At 30.0% G+C, this 17359-nt stretch overlaps 1 protein-coding gene across 2 annotated transcripts; it reads right to left on the bottom strand.

Annotated features, from left to right (window-relative positions):
• Positions 1–6098: 6098 nt before the first annotated feature.
• On the bottom strand, positions 6099–14097 carry LOC130676197 (protein hunchback-like). 2 transcript variants are annotated; one of them, XM_057482262.1, is made up of 4 exons: positions 13817–14097; positions 10216–10422; positions 9635–9936; positions 6099–9165 (listed from the first exon to the last, which is right to left on the bottom strand). In XM_057482262.1, the coding sequence occupies exons 2-4, from the start codon at positions 10411–10413 to the stop codon at positions 8019–8021; spliced, it is 1647 nt and encodes a 548-aa protein (XP_057338245.1). In that variant the 5' UTR covers positions 10414–10422; positions 13817–14097; the 3' UTR covers positions 6099–8018. The 2 variants fall into 2 exon arrangements, with proteins under 2 accessions (XP_057338245.1, XP_057338247.1); XM_057482264.1 differs by having other exon boundaries at positions 9635–9921.
• Positions 14098–17359: the final 3262 nt, after the last annotated feature.

Raw genomic sequence — 17359 nt, 5'->3', positions numbered from 1 at the left:
GTCAATTATCCATCCGTGTAATTTTAACACCGTGTAATTTACTTTTTTTACACCATTCCGTGTTAGTCATTATAATTTTGATAAATGAGCAACAAATGATATTAAACATTTTTAACTGTTTAATCAATAACTTTATTAATTTTATTTGCATACTAAATAGTATTTTGAACATTTAAATATTTTTTAAATTATTTTTCTGAACGTAAAATTATTATAAACTACAGATTTATACGCTAAACGCTGTAAAAATTTTAAATTCACACCACTCGAATTTGCCACCGAGTTTGGTGTAAAAATTTTTTACCGTGTATATTATTTTTTCATACAGAATCTGTGCTATATAATTCTTTGAATACTTTTATAAATTGGAATTCTTTTTTTTAATTTTATTCTATATATTCTACTTATTTAAAAGAGAAAATACAATTCTATTTTTTGTTTTTTTTTCCAAATAATTTTCTACCAAAAATTTTTGAAATCATATATAAAATATCAAAAATATGTTTCCTAACTTATACTATATTTTTACACGGTAATATTTTTTATTTTAAATTAAGTATTATAGTACAGTATTTTATAATGCACTCATCCAAAATAAACGATGCAAAACGATTTTATAAATTTTTTAGTGATTTTGGAAAGCTGTATTCTTTTGAAAATGGTCGTATCGGAACATTTAAAAAAGTAATTTGAAGCTTCAAATCTACAGTTTATTTAATTACACTGAAAAAAAAGTTTTTTTCCACCTAGAAAATTTTTCCCTCCCGTAAAGAACCTGGTATTCTAGTTTTTAAAATACCAAAGTTTTTTTCCCACACTAATAAGTATTCTGATTGCTAAAAAACTCGGTTTCCTTCTCAGCAAAATACCAAAATAAAAAATATGGCTGACTTAACCTCACTCAGTTGACACATATTTAAGTAATGTTTATTTTACTACGAGCCTTTTTTTATTAATATTAAATTAACTACTAATTTTAAAAGTTGTATTTATAATAAAATTACTGGAAAATTTAATTTCTATAAAATGTAGTGATTAGGATGTAATTATAATTACTGCGGTTGCTATGGTAACGCAGCATTAAGTTTTAGCTCTAGAAAAAACTTAGGTATTCTCAGGGGAAAAATACCAGTTTTTTAATATTAAGAAACTTATACTGGATATTAAAGTACTCGGATAAAAATATTTTGTATCCTGGGAGGAAAAAAACTTTTTTTTCAGTGTAGAGTTGAAAAAGGAAAATTTCTCATCCCAAGATTATTTTGAAAAAATTATCGTTGTAATACTAAAACAACATCTTTTTTTAATGACACTGTAATTAAAAATTCCCAAAAGATAACTGTGTAAATTCTTAGTATAAGAGAGCTGTTTGAAAACCTCAAAAATATTGTTATTATTCTCCTTTGTTGTATTCAAACACATTTAGAGATACGTGTTGACCGACGGAAGTATGAAAATTGTCGTCAAAAAGTTATAGCTACGTTAGCATGACAAGAAATATCAAAATTTAGTAAACAATTTTATGAAACATGTTAGTTTTCTTTAAAATGAGTTGTAAATAATCTCACCTTCCATTTTAAAAAATTTTATATGCAAAAATATACTCGAATGGTATATAGCTTTGAAAATTTTCCAACCTTTTGAGCTGCAGATAAATAAATTTTTTTACGGGAAACAAATCCTTGAAGAAGAACCAATTATTTTTGAGTTTTTACCATTTCCGGTCTTAAGTCTTTTCTTTGACGCTTTTTTTGAAAAAACATTTTACAGTAGACAGATGCAAACAATATTACTTAGCTTATGATGATTCATGGAAGGCATTTATGTATATGTATATGTTTTATAAATAGGCCGGGGAAATATTTAAAATTTGTCAAAAATATTTCCTTAATTACAAAAGTATATTTAATGTAATTAGCCTTGACTCAGCAAATTTGAAGCGATAGAACCATTTCTTTATTTTTCTTGACACTCTACAATGCCAATGGTTTGTTTTTGTCTTTTTAATCTTTCCTTTCATAACCTGCTCGGTCAAAGTCTCGTTTTAATTTTATGACCCTAAATTGCCGATTGCAAAAAAACCATCACAAGGGATTAACTATAAGTACAGACAAATATTTTAAGATTCAAAGGTTATCTTTGACTTCCTGTCACTCAAACAGACAATAGTCGGGTTTTATAACTATTAAAATTTACTTTATTTAAATGAGTCCATTGTAATTTACGTTATTTAAAGTCATAAATCTTCCCGATGAGGACAAGTCCCCACTCGGTATAGCAAGTATTTTTAGTGATAAATAATTTTAAAATATATAAAAAAATACTTAGAAAAAAAAAAAAAAAAAAAAATAATAAATGAATATTCGTGTGGCGGAAGTCATCACAAGAAATATATATGTACAAATAGCAGTCAATACACTGTAAAAAGAGCGGTGTTAAATCGCGGTAACCGGTGTATAAGCAGGGTATAAACTGCGTCCGCCGGGAGTATTAATTTTAAAGATTATAAAATAGGGGAGGGTGGGGCAGAGCGGCCCCCCTAAGCCAATTATTATTTTTTGTGGCTTTCAACCATAAGATCACTTTACTTTTGTCCTATTTCGAACAAATTTATGGAAATTTTGCCAAAATTCTGAAAAAAAATTTTTTTTTTGTGGGGCAGAGCGGCCCCCCTCCAAAAAGTGATAAAAAAAATTTTTTTTTCGTTTTTTTTTTTTTTTTTAAATTGTTTTTATCATTAAGAGTGTATTTCTTTTTTTTGACAACTATTTTTGGTTTTATATTACTCGAAAAAAATTTTTTAAAGCGTAAAAAATCGTTCACTCTCGATTACCTTAATTACTAATTGTTATTTAATAAAAAAAAATATCAATTCTATAATTTTACTTTATTTCAAAAATTTATCAACTAAAAAAGAAAAATTAATTTTTATAAATTTTTAGTGACCAAATTTGCCTCTTACATAGAGAAACGGCCGAAAAATATGAAAAAATATTTTTTTCGGAAGTTTCGGTTGGTCCATTTTGCCCCAGGTTTTATGCGTAGGGCTAGGAATGTGGAATTATAACAATTTTTTTTTAATTTGACGATAAAAATATGAAAAAATCACTTTTTCAAAATTTTGGGCTTGTCCATTTTGCCCCAAATGTCATGCGTAGGGGTAAAAATGCGCAAACATATCGGATTTATAGTAATTAGTCGAAAAAAAAAAATTTTTTATTTGATCAAAATTTCAGGGGGGCCGCTCTGCCCCACCCTCCCCTACATAAAATGTCAGTTCTTTCTGAAAATTAATAAAAAATATCATTTATTAACAAGTATAGTGATCGAGTAAGTAAAAATATTCACAAAGTTAAATATTTTTACACCGGTAAAGAATATCTACACCGGCGGCGGCGTTATTTTAACACCGAAGAATTTTTTTTAACACCGGTACAGAATATTTTATTAGAAACTTCCCTGATAGCCAAGTTGGCCGCAAAAGTTGGCATTTCCATAAATTGTCGGCAACTTTCCAAGAAACTTGTCAACAACTTTCAGCTCGTGTAACTGTCGCCGACAACTTGTAGCCAACTTGTAGTCAACAGTTGCACGAGCTGAAAGTTGTCGTCAACTTGACGTCAAGTTGGTCGCAACTCAGGTACACTAACTTTCTGATCAGAAACTCTGGCTATCAGGGATCATTTTATTTTTTAGTAACCCTGATAGCCGAGTTGGAGAGAAACTGACGTAAAACTACAGGCACATCTGGACACCACGTTGCCCGCAAAAGTTGATACTTCCAAAGTTGATCGACACCTTCTGAGAAAGTTGGTGGCAAAAGTTAGAAATTCAATGATTTGACGGTAAATTGCGTCGCATTTTCTCAAGAAACCTGTATTCCAGTTGCGGCTCCATACTGACGTCAACTTTTTCAGAAAGTGGTGGTCACTTGTAGCCAAAAGTTGCAAATGCTAAAGTTGTCGACAGCTTGTCGTCAAGTTGGTCGCAAACTAATGAATACTAACTTTTGTACTAGAAACCCTGGTTATCAGGGAATCATTTTATTATCCGTAAAATGATGCTTGAATAATTCAAATTTTACTATGGTTCCTTATTCTCGCGTCACTATCAAATTAATTACAACAATTAACAATTTAATTTGTAATTTTCTTGGTAATAATGAATTATTTATCAAAAGCTGCATTGGAATAATTTTAATAATAAATTCAAAAAACTTGAGTTTTGGTCTTTCGGGGGAATTCTACCCACCCCTTGTTAGGGGTCGTAAAAAAAATTATTTGACAATACCGACCGACTGAATACAGTCAATGTAACGGTCGGTATTGTCAAATAAATTTTTTCAACCCTGATAGCCACCTTATCCGCCAGTCAACTTCAAACTACTGCCGTATTCTGAAGCCAATATAAAGTTACCTTCAAGTTGACAGTAAGTTGTCCTTTAATTTGACTACAAGTATTACAGTCAGACAATGACGTTAAGTTGATTTAGAGTATCATTTGAAATTGACGGCAAGTTTTTCTGTCAAATTACATTTTGATGACGGCAGTAGACTTGCATCAACTTGCACGCAAGTACTATCGCCGACATTAAGTTAGCCGTAAATGTTTCAGTGCAGAACTTGCTAAGCAATTACATTTAGAGTGTGGCTATCAGGGAACGCGTATGCTAGCTAAATTTAAGGTCATACTCAGACAGTGGCCTCCACTTTAAGCGTATCAAAATTTAATTAATTAATTAAAAATAATTTGAAAGTTTAATTAAAAAAAAGGCAACGTGGAAGTAATTTCGACGAGATATAGAATTAAAAAAAAAATTAATTACAGTTGATATCAATTGGAAGTTAAACGTAATTTGTTGAATAAATTTTAGCCTGAAAAATTCAAAAATTCGAATCATTAAATTGAAATGAAGATTTAACTGAAATTTATTTAACAAATTTTGATTAACTTCCAATTGATATCAACTGTAAGTAATTTTTTAAAAATTCCTTTTTTCAATTAAAGTTTTAATTTTCTTTTAATTAATTAATTAAATTTTAATACGGTATGACAGTTGAAAGTCATTACATGTTTTTAAAAAGTGGGGGGTACTCAAGACGAACAATCAATTATGTTTTGATTAAAAAAGGAATTTTCTGAAAATTTTTTTTTTTTTAACGTTTTTAAAAATCGGCGGCTAAATACCCCTATGTTTACGGTATAAATACACGGAAGGATCGCGTCATGACACTTGACACATATACATGTGTTTGAACGTGTACTTGGCGCGAAATACTACCGTGTCTCCTGATTCTCACTACTTTACTTCCATTCAATACTCTCGATATTTTTCATGCTGCGAAATTGTTTTTTCAATCTTCGGCTGTAAGATTTCTTTTATAATCTTCAGCAAATTAAATTATTTATATTATTATTATTATTTTCAGAAAAAATAAAATATTAACTGTTTAATTATTTAAGTCTACAGGAACATGTTTATATATTTTTTCGGAGTATATATTGCCAAGTACTTTTTGTAAAAAGAAATTCTCCCGAACTGCAGATATTTGTTGCTCACTCAACTTAAAATATTGGCTGACTTATCAGAATCCATTTTCTACACTTTGCATTACCAATTATAGAAAAACCAACGTTTCTAGACCAAAAAGATCTGGCGTCCAATGAATTGTCTGCGATTCGGTACTGCTTCTATCTGTCGATGAATCTTTTCCATTCAAAAAACTCTCTTTGTAATTCAACGATTTCCTCATTATTTAAATTATTATTAATAAAAAATAAAGTTAATTAATTACTAAATTCGTGCCTTTAATTTTGAAGTTAAACTATAAATAATAAAAATAAATAAAAAAAAGAACACAGTAAAGTATATTTTTATTTCTTTATTTATTCACTCATAAAAATTACAAAATATCTCATGTTAATGGAATGTTAGATCAAAATACATAATTTATTTATATATTAATTTATTATTTTTTATTGTTATTATATTATAAATTTCTCACTTTATGTCTCTAATTTATTATTATTATTCGATATTGGTTGAGAGAATAAAAATGACAAAGGAAATTTTAATTTCAGCTGAATGTAGTTTCGAATTTAGTTTTTTTTTTTTTTTTTTTTTTTTTTTTTTTTTTTTTTTGAATTTTTTTTTTGAATTTTTTTTTTGAATTTTTTTTGTCACTTATACTCCGGACTCATTCAACAAGATAATGATAATTTCGGCTTAAAGACGTCTAGTATTTTTGATTTGAATTCAAAATTTCGAGCGGGAATTCAAAACTTGAAAAACTAGAAGTCGATGATTAAAGTAGAATTTTCTATTTAAAATTTCTTTAAGCCAAAACTCATGACCAAATATCGAATTTCTCTGACTGAACTTTACTGACGAATGGACAAGTCCGGAAATTTTTTATAAAATTCAGTCAAATCTTGGAATAGAAGTATTGCAACTGATATTATAACCCAATTAATAAATTGCAATGCTGACATATTAAGCAATTTTAGATAATTTACATTTTTTAAATATTAAGTTACATTTTATAGAAAATACAATTTTACTTATCATATATTATTTATATTTATAATTACAGTTTGAATATTAATAATGTGATATTAGTTTTTTCAGCATTGCAAGAATATATTTTCAGTTATCTTATTTCTAATAGAAAAATTGTATGAAATATATCAAAAAATTTTTTTTACAGAAATTATATAAATGAAATTAATTATTTACATGCCGACTTATTTTTATATTTATATATATACATACATATATCTTTATATATACATTGCTTATAGATTTATATAATCTACAACACATGAATGGTTTCATTCCTCTTTCTAATCTTAATTTGATAACAATAAAAACTTAATTATTGTCTACGGATATTTTTTTACTTTTATTGTTTTCTATGCACACTTTTTTTTCAAATTATTTATTTTATTTTGTTTTGTTCATTTCTTTCTCTTCAACTTAAATCTCAATTTTTACCAATGAATGGTTTTTTACTTAAAAAATATTTTTTTTTATTACTTTTAATAAGATTATTTTAAAAAAATTTTTCTTTTTACACATTACGCGAAATGAAGCAAACAAAATACTATTAAGTGGCGAGCATGAAAAAGCGACGAATGCTGTACCAACTTAATGTTATTATTGTTTGCATACTTCATTATAAAAAATATTTTGAGCAATCGCGCATAAAGAATTTTATTATCAGTCTTAAGTTCTCATCGAGATCCTCGACTGCACCAATTCTTATGAATATTTTTTTTATGAGGACATCTGCGTTTATTTTATATAATTATTGACATATAATACATAAACCATCGATTGATTTTTTGAATAATTATTCAATTTGTCCGGTTTGTATTATTCTTAAAAAAAAAATCCCTAGACTAATTCTTACTCTCTGTAAAAATAAAACTTGAAAAAATAAACAGTTTTGTTATTAAATAAATCACCGGAAATTTCGATCTATCGAAATTTAAAAACAAAATTTAATTTTAAAAACTTTAAATTATTTTTTTCTAACAGAACATAACTGAAATTTTTCAAGTTTTTTTTTTAAATACAACCATCACATAATTTATTATTTACTTATAATAATTTTTTATTAAAATTAAGTATGCGAATTGTGAAAAAAAAAAAAAAAATTTTTATAAAAGAAAATGTTTAAAATGTACATCACATTTTACTTTAACCAGAATTGAATGAATTTTTAATTGTCAAAAAAAAAAAAATAATGAATGACGAGTTAATTTAGAAAAAAAAAAAATGTAGTTTTGGTTTGATCACTTTTGAATTTACAATTTTTTTTCAATTGCAAGTAAAAACAAGTGGGTTTATAAAAACGTATCAAATGTACATTATTTCAAGTACGACTAGATAAACTTTATATGTTTATTTTACTCTTACAAGTGGCAGCCGTAAAATAAACAAACAAAAGTTATTCAATAATAATGTATAGCTTATCAATTTTTACTTACATCCCTCGAGTCCTTGAGTCGTAGAATCAAACATTGTGAGGCTCAACGCCAATGTGCCTGTAGAATGAGACCGCATTCTCATACCGTTTGTGGCAAATTTTACAACGAGTTGGATCACCGATAGTGTGATAACGCATGTGCTCATTGTACAAGTCATGGAAGCCAAAAAAAACTTGGCAATGTTGGCAATAACAACTTCCGATGTCGACTGGTGGTTCCTCAGGTATGTCCACGGGCTCCTTCTTGATTGTAAGAGAGCTATTCAATTCATGAATTTCCTTTCTTACTTGCTTACGAACACATTTGACAGCTTTGCCCTTGCGTCTGCTGCTGCCAGACACCTTGGGCAAGCTTTCAGTTGGAGTCGCAATCTCACTTCCAAACGTGCTTAGGTCCATTGGATTAATACTCGAATCTGTTGTGCTCAGGTCCAGTGGAGCGACTTGAGCAGGGCTCAAGCGATAATGTGGAGTTTCAGGAGGAGACACGATTGTTGCTTCGCTGGTTTTTGATTTTTTTTGGCCAGGCTTTCTCGGTCCTCTGCGCTTTCCGCCGACATCAATTATTTTGTTACAAAGGTTTCCATATTCATCGTAGGTTTTCCCTTGTCGATGTCCGGTTTCCTCAAGATGTTGTTTGAAGGTATGGTGGAACTTGGATTTTAATGGGCAGCTAGCACAGTGGTATTCATATGTATTCGAGTGGGATTTCATATGGCTCTTTAGCATCGCCTTGTTGATGCAACGATATTTGCACAGGTCACACCCGAAAGGTTTTATTCCTGTGTGCCTGTACATGTGGTATTCCCAATGGTGTTTTAGGTCGGTTACAAACGCACAGTAAGGCTCCGTGCATCGAATCATTTTTCCCGATGTGAAGTGAACCTCTGCCAGATGATTCCACATCTTAACTTTTGTGTTAAATTGCTTTTTACACTTCTTACATTTGACTATTTGTTCGACTCCTCTTTTGTTTATCTTTGGAATTAACCAGCCTGGTTCTGTTAGGTATGTGTTTTTGTCGATTATTTTCGAGCGAGCTTTACTTTCTCCTTCAACTTCATCTGAATTCTCTTCATCAGAAGAAAAATCCTGAGGCACATCATCATTGAATGGACCGCCATCATTTTCCGTATTCGGCAGAGAACAGTTGACGTCGTTTTCGTGTTGATGTCTGTTAAATAAAATTAAAAATAATTAATTTTTTTTTTTCACTTGATATATAAAATATAATAGGGGTGTGCGAATATTCGAATTTACGAATTATTCGTCTCGAATCGAATCGAATCATTCGAAAAGTTTGAATTATTCGAATAATCTGAATTCAAGTCGAAAAAAAGTCGAAAAAGTCGAGATCTTATCAAAAAATCGTCGGCAAATCGATAACTTCAAAAGAAAATAACGCGAAGCGAGCCTGAATCAAGTTTTATTTTTGACCCGGACGGATGACACTTTTTTTAACAATAAAATTTTTATTATTTCAGTAATGAGTTCTACGAAAAAAATATTAAAATTGATTAAAATACACCCGAACAAGACAACTTTTCTATCGAAATCGATTAATTTAAGGGCACAAGACAATTATTTGAACTATTCGAATTATTAAAAATATAAATAATTAATGAATAAGAGGCAATACTTACATGTTGTTTCTTATACCGTCACTTTGTGTGGATGAACTTGGAGACGCCCTTGCTGTCAAATTACTTGTAGGATGAGCTGGGATATCAGGATGGAATGGGCCCTGTGACACATAACTACTCCAGTGCATACTTTTAAATAGAGTTAAACTGCTTTGCGGGAGTGCCGGAGACGCAGCAACCGAAGACAGATACCCTTCAGAACCAGGTGAATACGGAGGAGAGAGTTGCGCATAATACCCAAATGTACTTGAAGTGGGTCCATTTTGTGGTCCAGATTGAAAATCATTCTGTAAAGGTTTTAACTAAAATAAGTATATTCATAAATTATTGTTTTATTTTTTTAATACAAAGTATCAGGCATGGATCGGACATTTTGTTTGAACGTTGCGTGGAGATGAATGAAAACGATAGACGAGGGTTGAATTCGAGGGAGGAGAGTCAAGGCACAGGGAGAATGAAAGGGGATTGTGCGGATAAGTTTAGACAGGGAAGGGTGAGATAAAAAAAATAAAAATGGTAGAAGGATTGAAAAGTAAAAAAGTACAGGGTGGATGTTGTTATTGCGCAGTTAAATTACTTACAGTAGTATTATTGCTCTCCTCAGACTCCGATCTCGTCATGCCACCATTTCTTCGTGGAGAATATCCCGTGTAGGTATGATTCTGATGGGACCCTGGATACATTTCGTAGAACTGCGGCATCGTATGCGACATTGGTGTAGTTGGCAGGAACGGATATGACGTGGGAGGGTTGTAGATATTTGAATTTTGTGAATTCATTTCTTATATCTGTAAATAAAAATTATTTTCAAGAATTAGTATTCGAAGTAATTTTTCAAATTTTAAAAAATTTCTTTTTATTCAACATCAGTAAAAATTCTTAATTAAGGATGTGCGTGTGCATGAATGCGCTCGTGTGTGTGTGCATGTGTGCGTGTGTGTCAATGTGTGCGCACCGATGTGTGTGTGTGGGCAAGTGTGCACGCGGGTGTGAATGTGTGAGTGCATATGTGTGTGCGCATGTGTGCGGATGAGTGTACATGTGTGTGTGTATGCGTGTGCGCACTCATGTGTGTGTGTGCACATGTGTGCAGGTGAGTGTGTACATACGGATGATTCAGTTTAAAAATTGTACTGTAACTCGATGATTCCTTTTACCATAAAATTCTCTCCGTGTATAAAATTTAAAAAAATATTTCGTCAGTTCAATAAGACGCAAAAAATACTTTATATGTATCAATGAAAGAAAAATAAAACCCTTACACATGAATTAAATTTTTTATGCAGATGTTCTATTCTCAAAGTTGAATCGAATTTTCCGTTCACCAGGTGAAGGATAAAAAAAAAAAGGGTTTTCCAATTTCTTACTCTATTATTCAAAACTGTCTATTGTTACGGCAGATTATTCTTTTCGTCATATAGTAACGAAAAAAAATTTTATGAATGCAAAAAAGGTAAAAAAAAAAAAACTATTTCATCCAGTTCAAAAATTCTCAAGGTAAATTCATATGTCGAGCTTGTCGAAATTTAGGCATTTGACGAGTGAAAAGGGGTTGGACAGTGACATCAACGATTGTCAATATCCTATACTACGTTCACGAAAAAAAAAAAAAATATTCAAGTAAATAAAATTGAAATAAAAAATATAAATTTCTTTGAGCCCATGGTTTAATGACTGATAGCTACTTCACATTTGTATTTTAGAGTGACCTTCAGAAGGACAACTGGTCAAAATACGGGCGCGTGTATTCAAATTGAGCAATCGCTGCAAGTGTCGTCACTACTTGTACCTAGTCAGATAACAAGTCCTTCAAGGTATTGTTCAATGCATATTTTATTGTTAAAGCCAAGTGAAGCTATTTTGTACAGCTTTCTGTACAGTATTGTACATACATATTTACAGCAGTACAACCTTTTCCGACACAAAGGACCTGGGTTCTTCAACAAATTTACTTATGGTTTGACTAACTTGAGGAAATATACCTGATCATAAATAAGAGTTTGAAATTGTCTTTACTTTAGATCATAATATTTTTATTCATAACCAAGTTTAAAACTTATTTTCAGAAAACCCACTGCCCAACCCAAAAATACGTAGAATGTATTATAGCTTTGAAGGCTTATATTATAACTAAATTTTTGACTTAGACTCGCATTTACTCTAAGTGTGAGTACTGACGTAGTTAAACTTGGGTTTTAAATTTAATCCTATAATTTCCTGTCACGCTTTAACAGAAATGTCTAAACAAAAGCTGTGGGACACTTCAGGTCAGGGGGTTTTCCCAGTTAAATTTGACATCCGTGTAAATTTTAATTTTTGAATACTCAAATTTACTTTACTCAAAAAAAAAAAAAATGAGTCAGCCAAAAATTTTTTTTCAAAATAAATTTTTTTTTGATACGAAATTAAATTAATTCGTATCGATAAAAATCAGGGAAAAAAAGATAAGAGTATTTGTTTGTTTGGATAAATATTCAAAGCCGGCACGTGAAAAATAAAAACAAAGGCACACGTGTGCGATAATCGAGTGTCCGGCTTAATGTGCGACAAAAAAACAAAAATTATCAAACGAATTAGAGCTTTATCGGTGCTATTGATGGTATTAAATATATATATATATAAATATAAACGTATTTATGGATAAAAAATGGGATAAAAGGTATCGAACAATTGCCTTCCGTGCAGGCTGATGTTTTATTATAAATTTAATGTTCTGTTTGTTGTATCGAAAAAAACAAAGACCATGAAAATAATAAAAAAAATAAAATAAAATGGAGCTAACGATTCATCTTATTTATTTTTTTGCTCCCTTCGCGTCGTCTATTCTGCTGGATAATGATAATCACTCTCCGGACAAACTGCCCCTCTTGATTAACCGATCGATCGATTCGAGCTCACCCACTTCATCTCAACATTTTATTTATTTTATTTCTTTTACTGCTATTTTTTTTTTCTCTTTCTCGCGATACTCGTTTTCTTCCTGTTTTCCCGATTGTCGTTAGACCTAAAGTACTTTCGCGATAAAATTATCTACAATCATATTTTTTTCGGACAATAAAACATTAAATGATTAGAAAAAAATGGCAACAATCAGGAGTAAAATTTTTTTCTAGAATGGAAATTAAAAAATTTGGCTAATTTTCGGAGGAATTTTTTTTGGAAACTCTATTCAAAATCTAATTTTGATATATGATCCTGAAGTTAGCAGAGTTAAAAATTTTCGAATTTTATTTTCAAGGACTTAATTTTAAAAAAAATAAAAATATGCACATGTAGAAAATTTAATAAACTATAGGTGGAATTTTTTCAAATATTTTTTTTTTTGTAATTTATTGTAAAAAAAAAAAATCCAAAAATTATTGGACGTCGGCTAACTTCAGTATCATTTTTAATATACGGATTTTTTAATCAGAAATTATAAAATTATTTATAAAAAATATATTTTTTTAGGCTTAAAATCAAAATTTTTATTTTTGCGGGAAACAGAAAGAAAAAAATTTATTTTTCAATAGAAAAAAAATTGAAAATATTATCAAGCGATTTATATATTAGAAAATAAAAATATTCTTAATCTCTAAGAATTTTTAAGCTTCTTATAATAAAATATAAGTTTGATATTTGTCTCATCAAAATAAACATGAGAATTAAAAATTTCATTGTAGATTATCAAGTTTTTTTTCGACTCAAAAAAATTTAAGCTACTGGTTTATTTTTAATTACTTTTCGTTAATGAGAGAATCAAAAATATAATCTTATAAATTACTTACTTAACTAACAACAAAATTACCTTCGAAAAATATTTACTTAATTTTTTTTTTTCATATAAAAATTGAAATCATACTGCAAGTTTACTCGAAAAATTTAATTTCATTGAACATATAAAGTATAAACACACTTTAATCTAATGAATTTTTTTATAATCAACAAAAAATGTATAAAAGTTTCTCTTGTTATCGTTATCACGGTAATATTTTTTTTTTTTTTGTTAACGCGTGTCTGTATATAAGCATGCATCGGAAGAGATGTCATAAGATTAGATTTAAAAAAAAAATAAAATAATATTCAAAAAACTAATAGTAGACATTCATATCGATAGATTTATGATCAAAGTTCGATAAAAATATACAATAAAATACTGAACAATCGATTACATAAATTAAAATATTTAAATAAAAGACATACCTTTGATCTCGTGCTATCCAAAATGAAATGAACCAAATGAGCTGGATATCAATGAAAACCTTTTCATTAACTGATAGTTTTGTTTCGTGAGACACGAGATTATATTCAAACTGCTGTTCACTTTTAAGAAAAAAAAACGATTGTTTGAATATTTTTTAATCACTTGCACTGAGCGCGAAGACTTTAAGGAGGCGAGAATCAAAACAGAAGTTAAGAAATCTACTGGATCGAGAGGTCACCAGTCAATAGAAAGATCTACAGACGACTGGTGCTCATCGGAGTCTTCACAGAGCTTATGTAGCCTAAGGGCAGCTACCCCCGCCCGCTACCATTTCAACCAATTTCAACCAATCACAACTGCGCACAGTACTGACGCACGTGGTTTCTAGGGAATCTACCCTTACCGCGCTTATTTTCTCCAATCAGTCCCTACCACTTTTACTCGATTCACTTACCCCCACTTTCATTTTTTTACTTTATCACTACTCACCACCTCCCACTTTTTTTTTAAAATAGGGGAGAGTGGGGCAGAGCGGCCCCCCTGAAATTTTGACCAAAAAAAAATTTTTTTTTTTCGGCTAATTACTATAAATCCGATATGTTTGCGCATTTTTACCCCTACGCACGATATTCGGGGCAAAATGGACAAGCCCAAAATTTTGAAAAAGTGATTTTTTCATATTTTTATTGTCAAATTAAAAAAAAATTATTATTATTCTACATTTCTAGCCCTACGCATTACACCTGGGGCAAAATGGACCAGCCGAAACTTTCGAAAAAATTATTTTTTCATATTTTTCGGCCGTTTCTCTATGTAGAGGCAAATTTGGTCACTAAAAATTTATAAAAATTAAATTTTTTTTTTTAGTTGATAAATTTTTGAAATAAAGTAAAATTATAGAATTGGATTTTTTTTTAAACAATAAATCACAAAAAAAAATATTTGAAAAAATTGCACCTGTAGCTTTTTTAATTTTCCACATGTGCATATTTTTAGTTTTCATTTTTTTGCAATTGATTAGTTGACAAAAAAATTTTTAAATTACTAATTGTCTGCTAACTTCAGGATCTCGGCAAGAGACCCAGTACCCGATTAGGGAACTACTATCTGGTCATGATACTGAATTTAACCGACGCCTAATAATTTTTGAATTTTTTTTTTAAATAGTAAATCATGAGAAAAAAAATATTTGAAAAAATTGCACCTACAGTTTTTAAAATTTTCTACATGTGCATATTTGTATTTTTTTTTATTTTTGTAATTCATTTGGTTAAAAAAAATCCAAAAATTGTTAACTGTCTGTTAACTTCAGGATCATTGATGGTAGCCAACGTCTAATAACTTTCAGATGTTTTTTAAACAATTTAATTAAAAAAAAAAAAAAAACTAAAAATATGTACATGTAGAAAATTTAAAAAACTACGGGTGCAATTTTTTCAAATATTTTTTTTTTTATAATTTATCGTTTGAAAAAAACCCAAAAATTATTAGATGTCGGCTAACTTTAGTATCATTCTAAGTTTTCTACCTCAATGATATTATGATTTAATTATAAATTTGCGCTGATATTTAGATACTCGGTCAGTAAATGGGACTCTGTAAGTTTGCTATGTAATCTGCTTACTAATTATTATATATTTAAGTTTGATGAAGATAAATTAAATTTTTTTTTATAAGCTATAAAAATATTTCTTCAATAGAAAGAAATCGAATTTTTTCTTTCTTTTTTTTTCCCAGGTCTTGTATATATGTATGAGGATTTTATGTACTCGGACTTATATGAGAGGGGAAGAGTCAAACGGGCTTTCTCGTTTCGGTTGAAGAAACCCCCGCGATGGTATTTCGCCCTGTCGCAAAAGTCCGTTTTTTTATTCACATGTGCGTCTCCATGTGTAGAATAGAGTGAATAAAGAAAAGCGGGATATGTCTTTGCTACTGCATAACCACCCTCTTTTATCGCTTTCTCTTCTTGATTTCTCCCTGCTTTTTTCGCCTCATTTTTTTTCTTTTTTTCATAGATACCTATATACATACATATATTTATTTTTTTCTTTTTACTATTTTTACTCCACTTCCTTCATCCCCATTATATCGCATCCGTTTGGCCTGACAACTCTAATCTCACCACGAAATCTCAAGACTCAAGTGAATCAAAATTGTGAAAGTAAATTTTGGGCATTAAATTTTTTTTTAATTTTTCCCGCCAGGAAATTTTACATTTACTTTATTTTATTTTTAAATTTTTTCTCATTTAAAAAAATTTTTCTTATTTACTTAGACGCAAAAAAAAAAGTTTTCTGTAATCCCAGGATTACCTTGGAGTTTTTTTCGTTAAAAAGATAGGAAAAAAAAATTTCCCAGTTGAAAATCGTCCAGACTTTAAGTCTAACGAAGGATTTGCATGATTTTCCCCAAATACCGAAACTCGAAGTGCAATAAAATTAAAACCCTTTTCACCATCTGTTTCTTTAGATACCCCTATGAAAAACACTTTACCGGCATAAATAAAAAGGCTTAACCCTTTACAGAAATTTTGTGTTGACACGTACTATTATCTTTCCCAGCTTCTTTAAGCTTTAGGCTCAAATCCACAAGACAAAGCTAAAAAAAAAAAGTCCATTTATTTTCAGGATCTTTTTTTTGAACTTCCCGCTAAGAAAATTGAAAATTTTCAAAAATTCGGGAAGTTGTTGGTTTCGTTCCGATTTGCAAAAACCAAATTTCTATCAGATTTTGACGTTTTGAGGTTCTAGGAAGCTATCCTGACTAATTTCACGATGATGTCCGAGTGTACGTATGTGTGTACGTACGTACGTATGTATGTAAATATTCATAACTCGTGAACGGATGAACCGATTTCGATCTTTGAGGTGTCATTCGACGCGGCTTGTTAATATCTTGAAGCTGTAAAAATTTGAGCTTAATCGGTAAGGTGCGTTCCCGAGTAAAAACAGAATTCCGCCGCACCACCGCCGCAATACCGCTGCACGGCTTTTTAAGCGCCGCACCACCGCTGCACTACAGCCGTGACAATTACGATTATTTTATAAATGCCGCACCACCGCCGTGACAACCCGAGTAAAAATGAAATTATTATTTTTACAAAAAAATTATAAATTTTTATCGACCGCCGCACCACCGCTGCACCACTACCGCACCATACCGCCGCACCACCACTGCACCACCGCCGCACCATAGCTGTGATATTTTGTTGTAAATTATTTTTTATTAGTGATTTAAAAGTGATATATTCTTTTCAATCTCATATAGCACAAGTAAACTTAGTATATATTTCTACTCCGTTAGAAATTAATTTCATCACAAATCTGATTGATTTCCGCATCATCAAAGAAAAAGAAACTACTAAAATTGAGTAAGTCTTTTTTTTTAATTTAGTTGAAATTTCTATACATGGCTATGTATATATTGAAAATTTTAATGTATGGCCATATATAATTCACTTTTACCGGACAATTAAATATCTCTCACCATAAACCGGGTAAATTAATTAATTAATCATAAGATATTTTAGCATATAAATG

This window comes from Microplitis mediator, chromosome 10, assembly GCF_029852145.1.
Source record: "Microplitis mediator isolate UGA2020A chromosome 10, iyMicMedi2.1, whole genome shotgun sequence".
Classification (NCBI taxonomy): Eukaryota; Metazoa; Arthropoda; class Insecta; order Hymenoptera; family Braconidae; genus Microplitis; species Microplitis mediator.
Note: the sequence above shows the minus strand (reverse complement) of the source record. Positions and strands in the feature narration are given on the sequence as shown.

Coding starts and splice junctions, on each gene's coding strand:
- LOC130676197 (XM_057482262.1), bottom strand. CDS start 10,413: ATGAATTCACAAAATTCAAATATCTACAACCCTCCCACGTCATATCCG. Junction 9,937..10,215: donor AGGAGAGCAATAATACTACT/GTAAGTAATTTA, acceptor TACTTATTTTAG/TTAAAACCTTTACAGAATGA. Junction 9,166..9,634: donor GACGGTATAAGAAACAACAT/GTAAGTATTGCC, acceptor TTTATTTAACAG/ACATCAACACGAAAACGACG.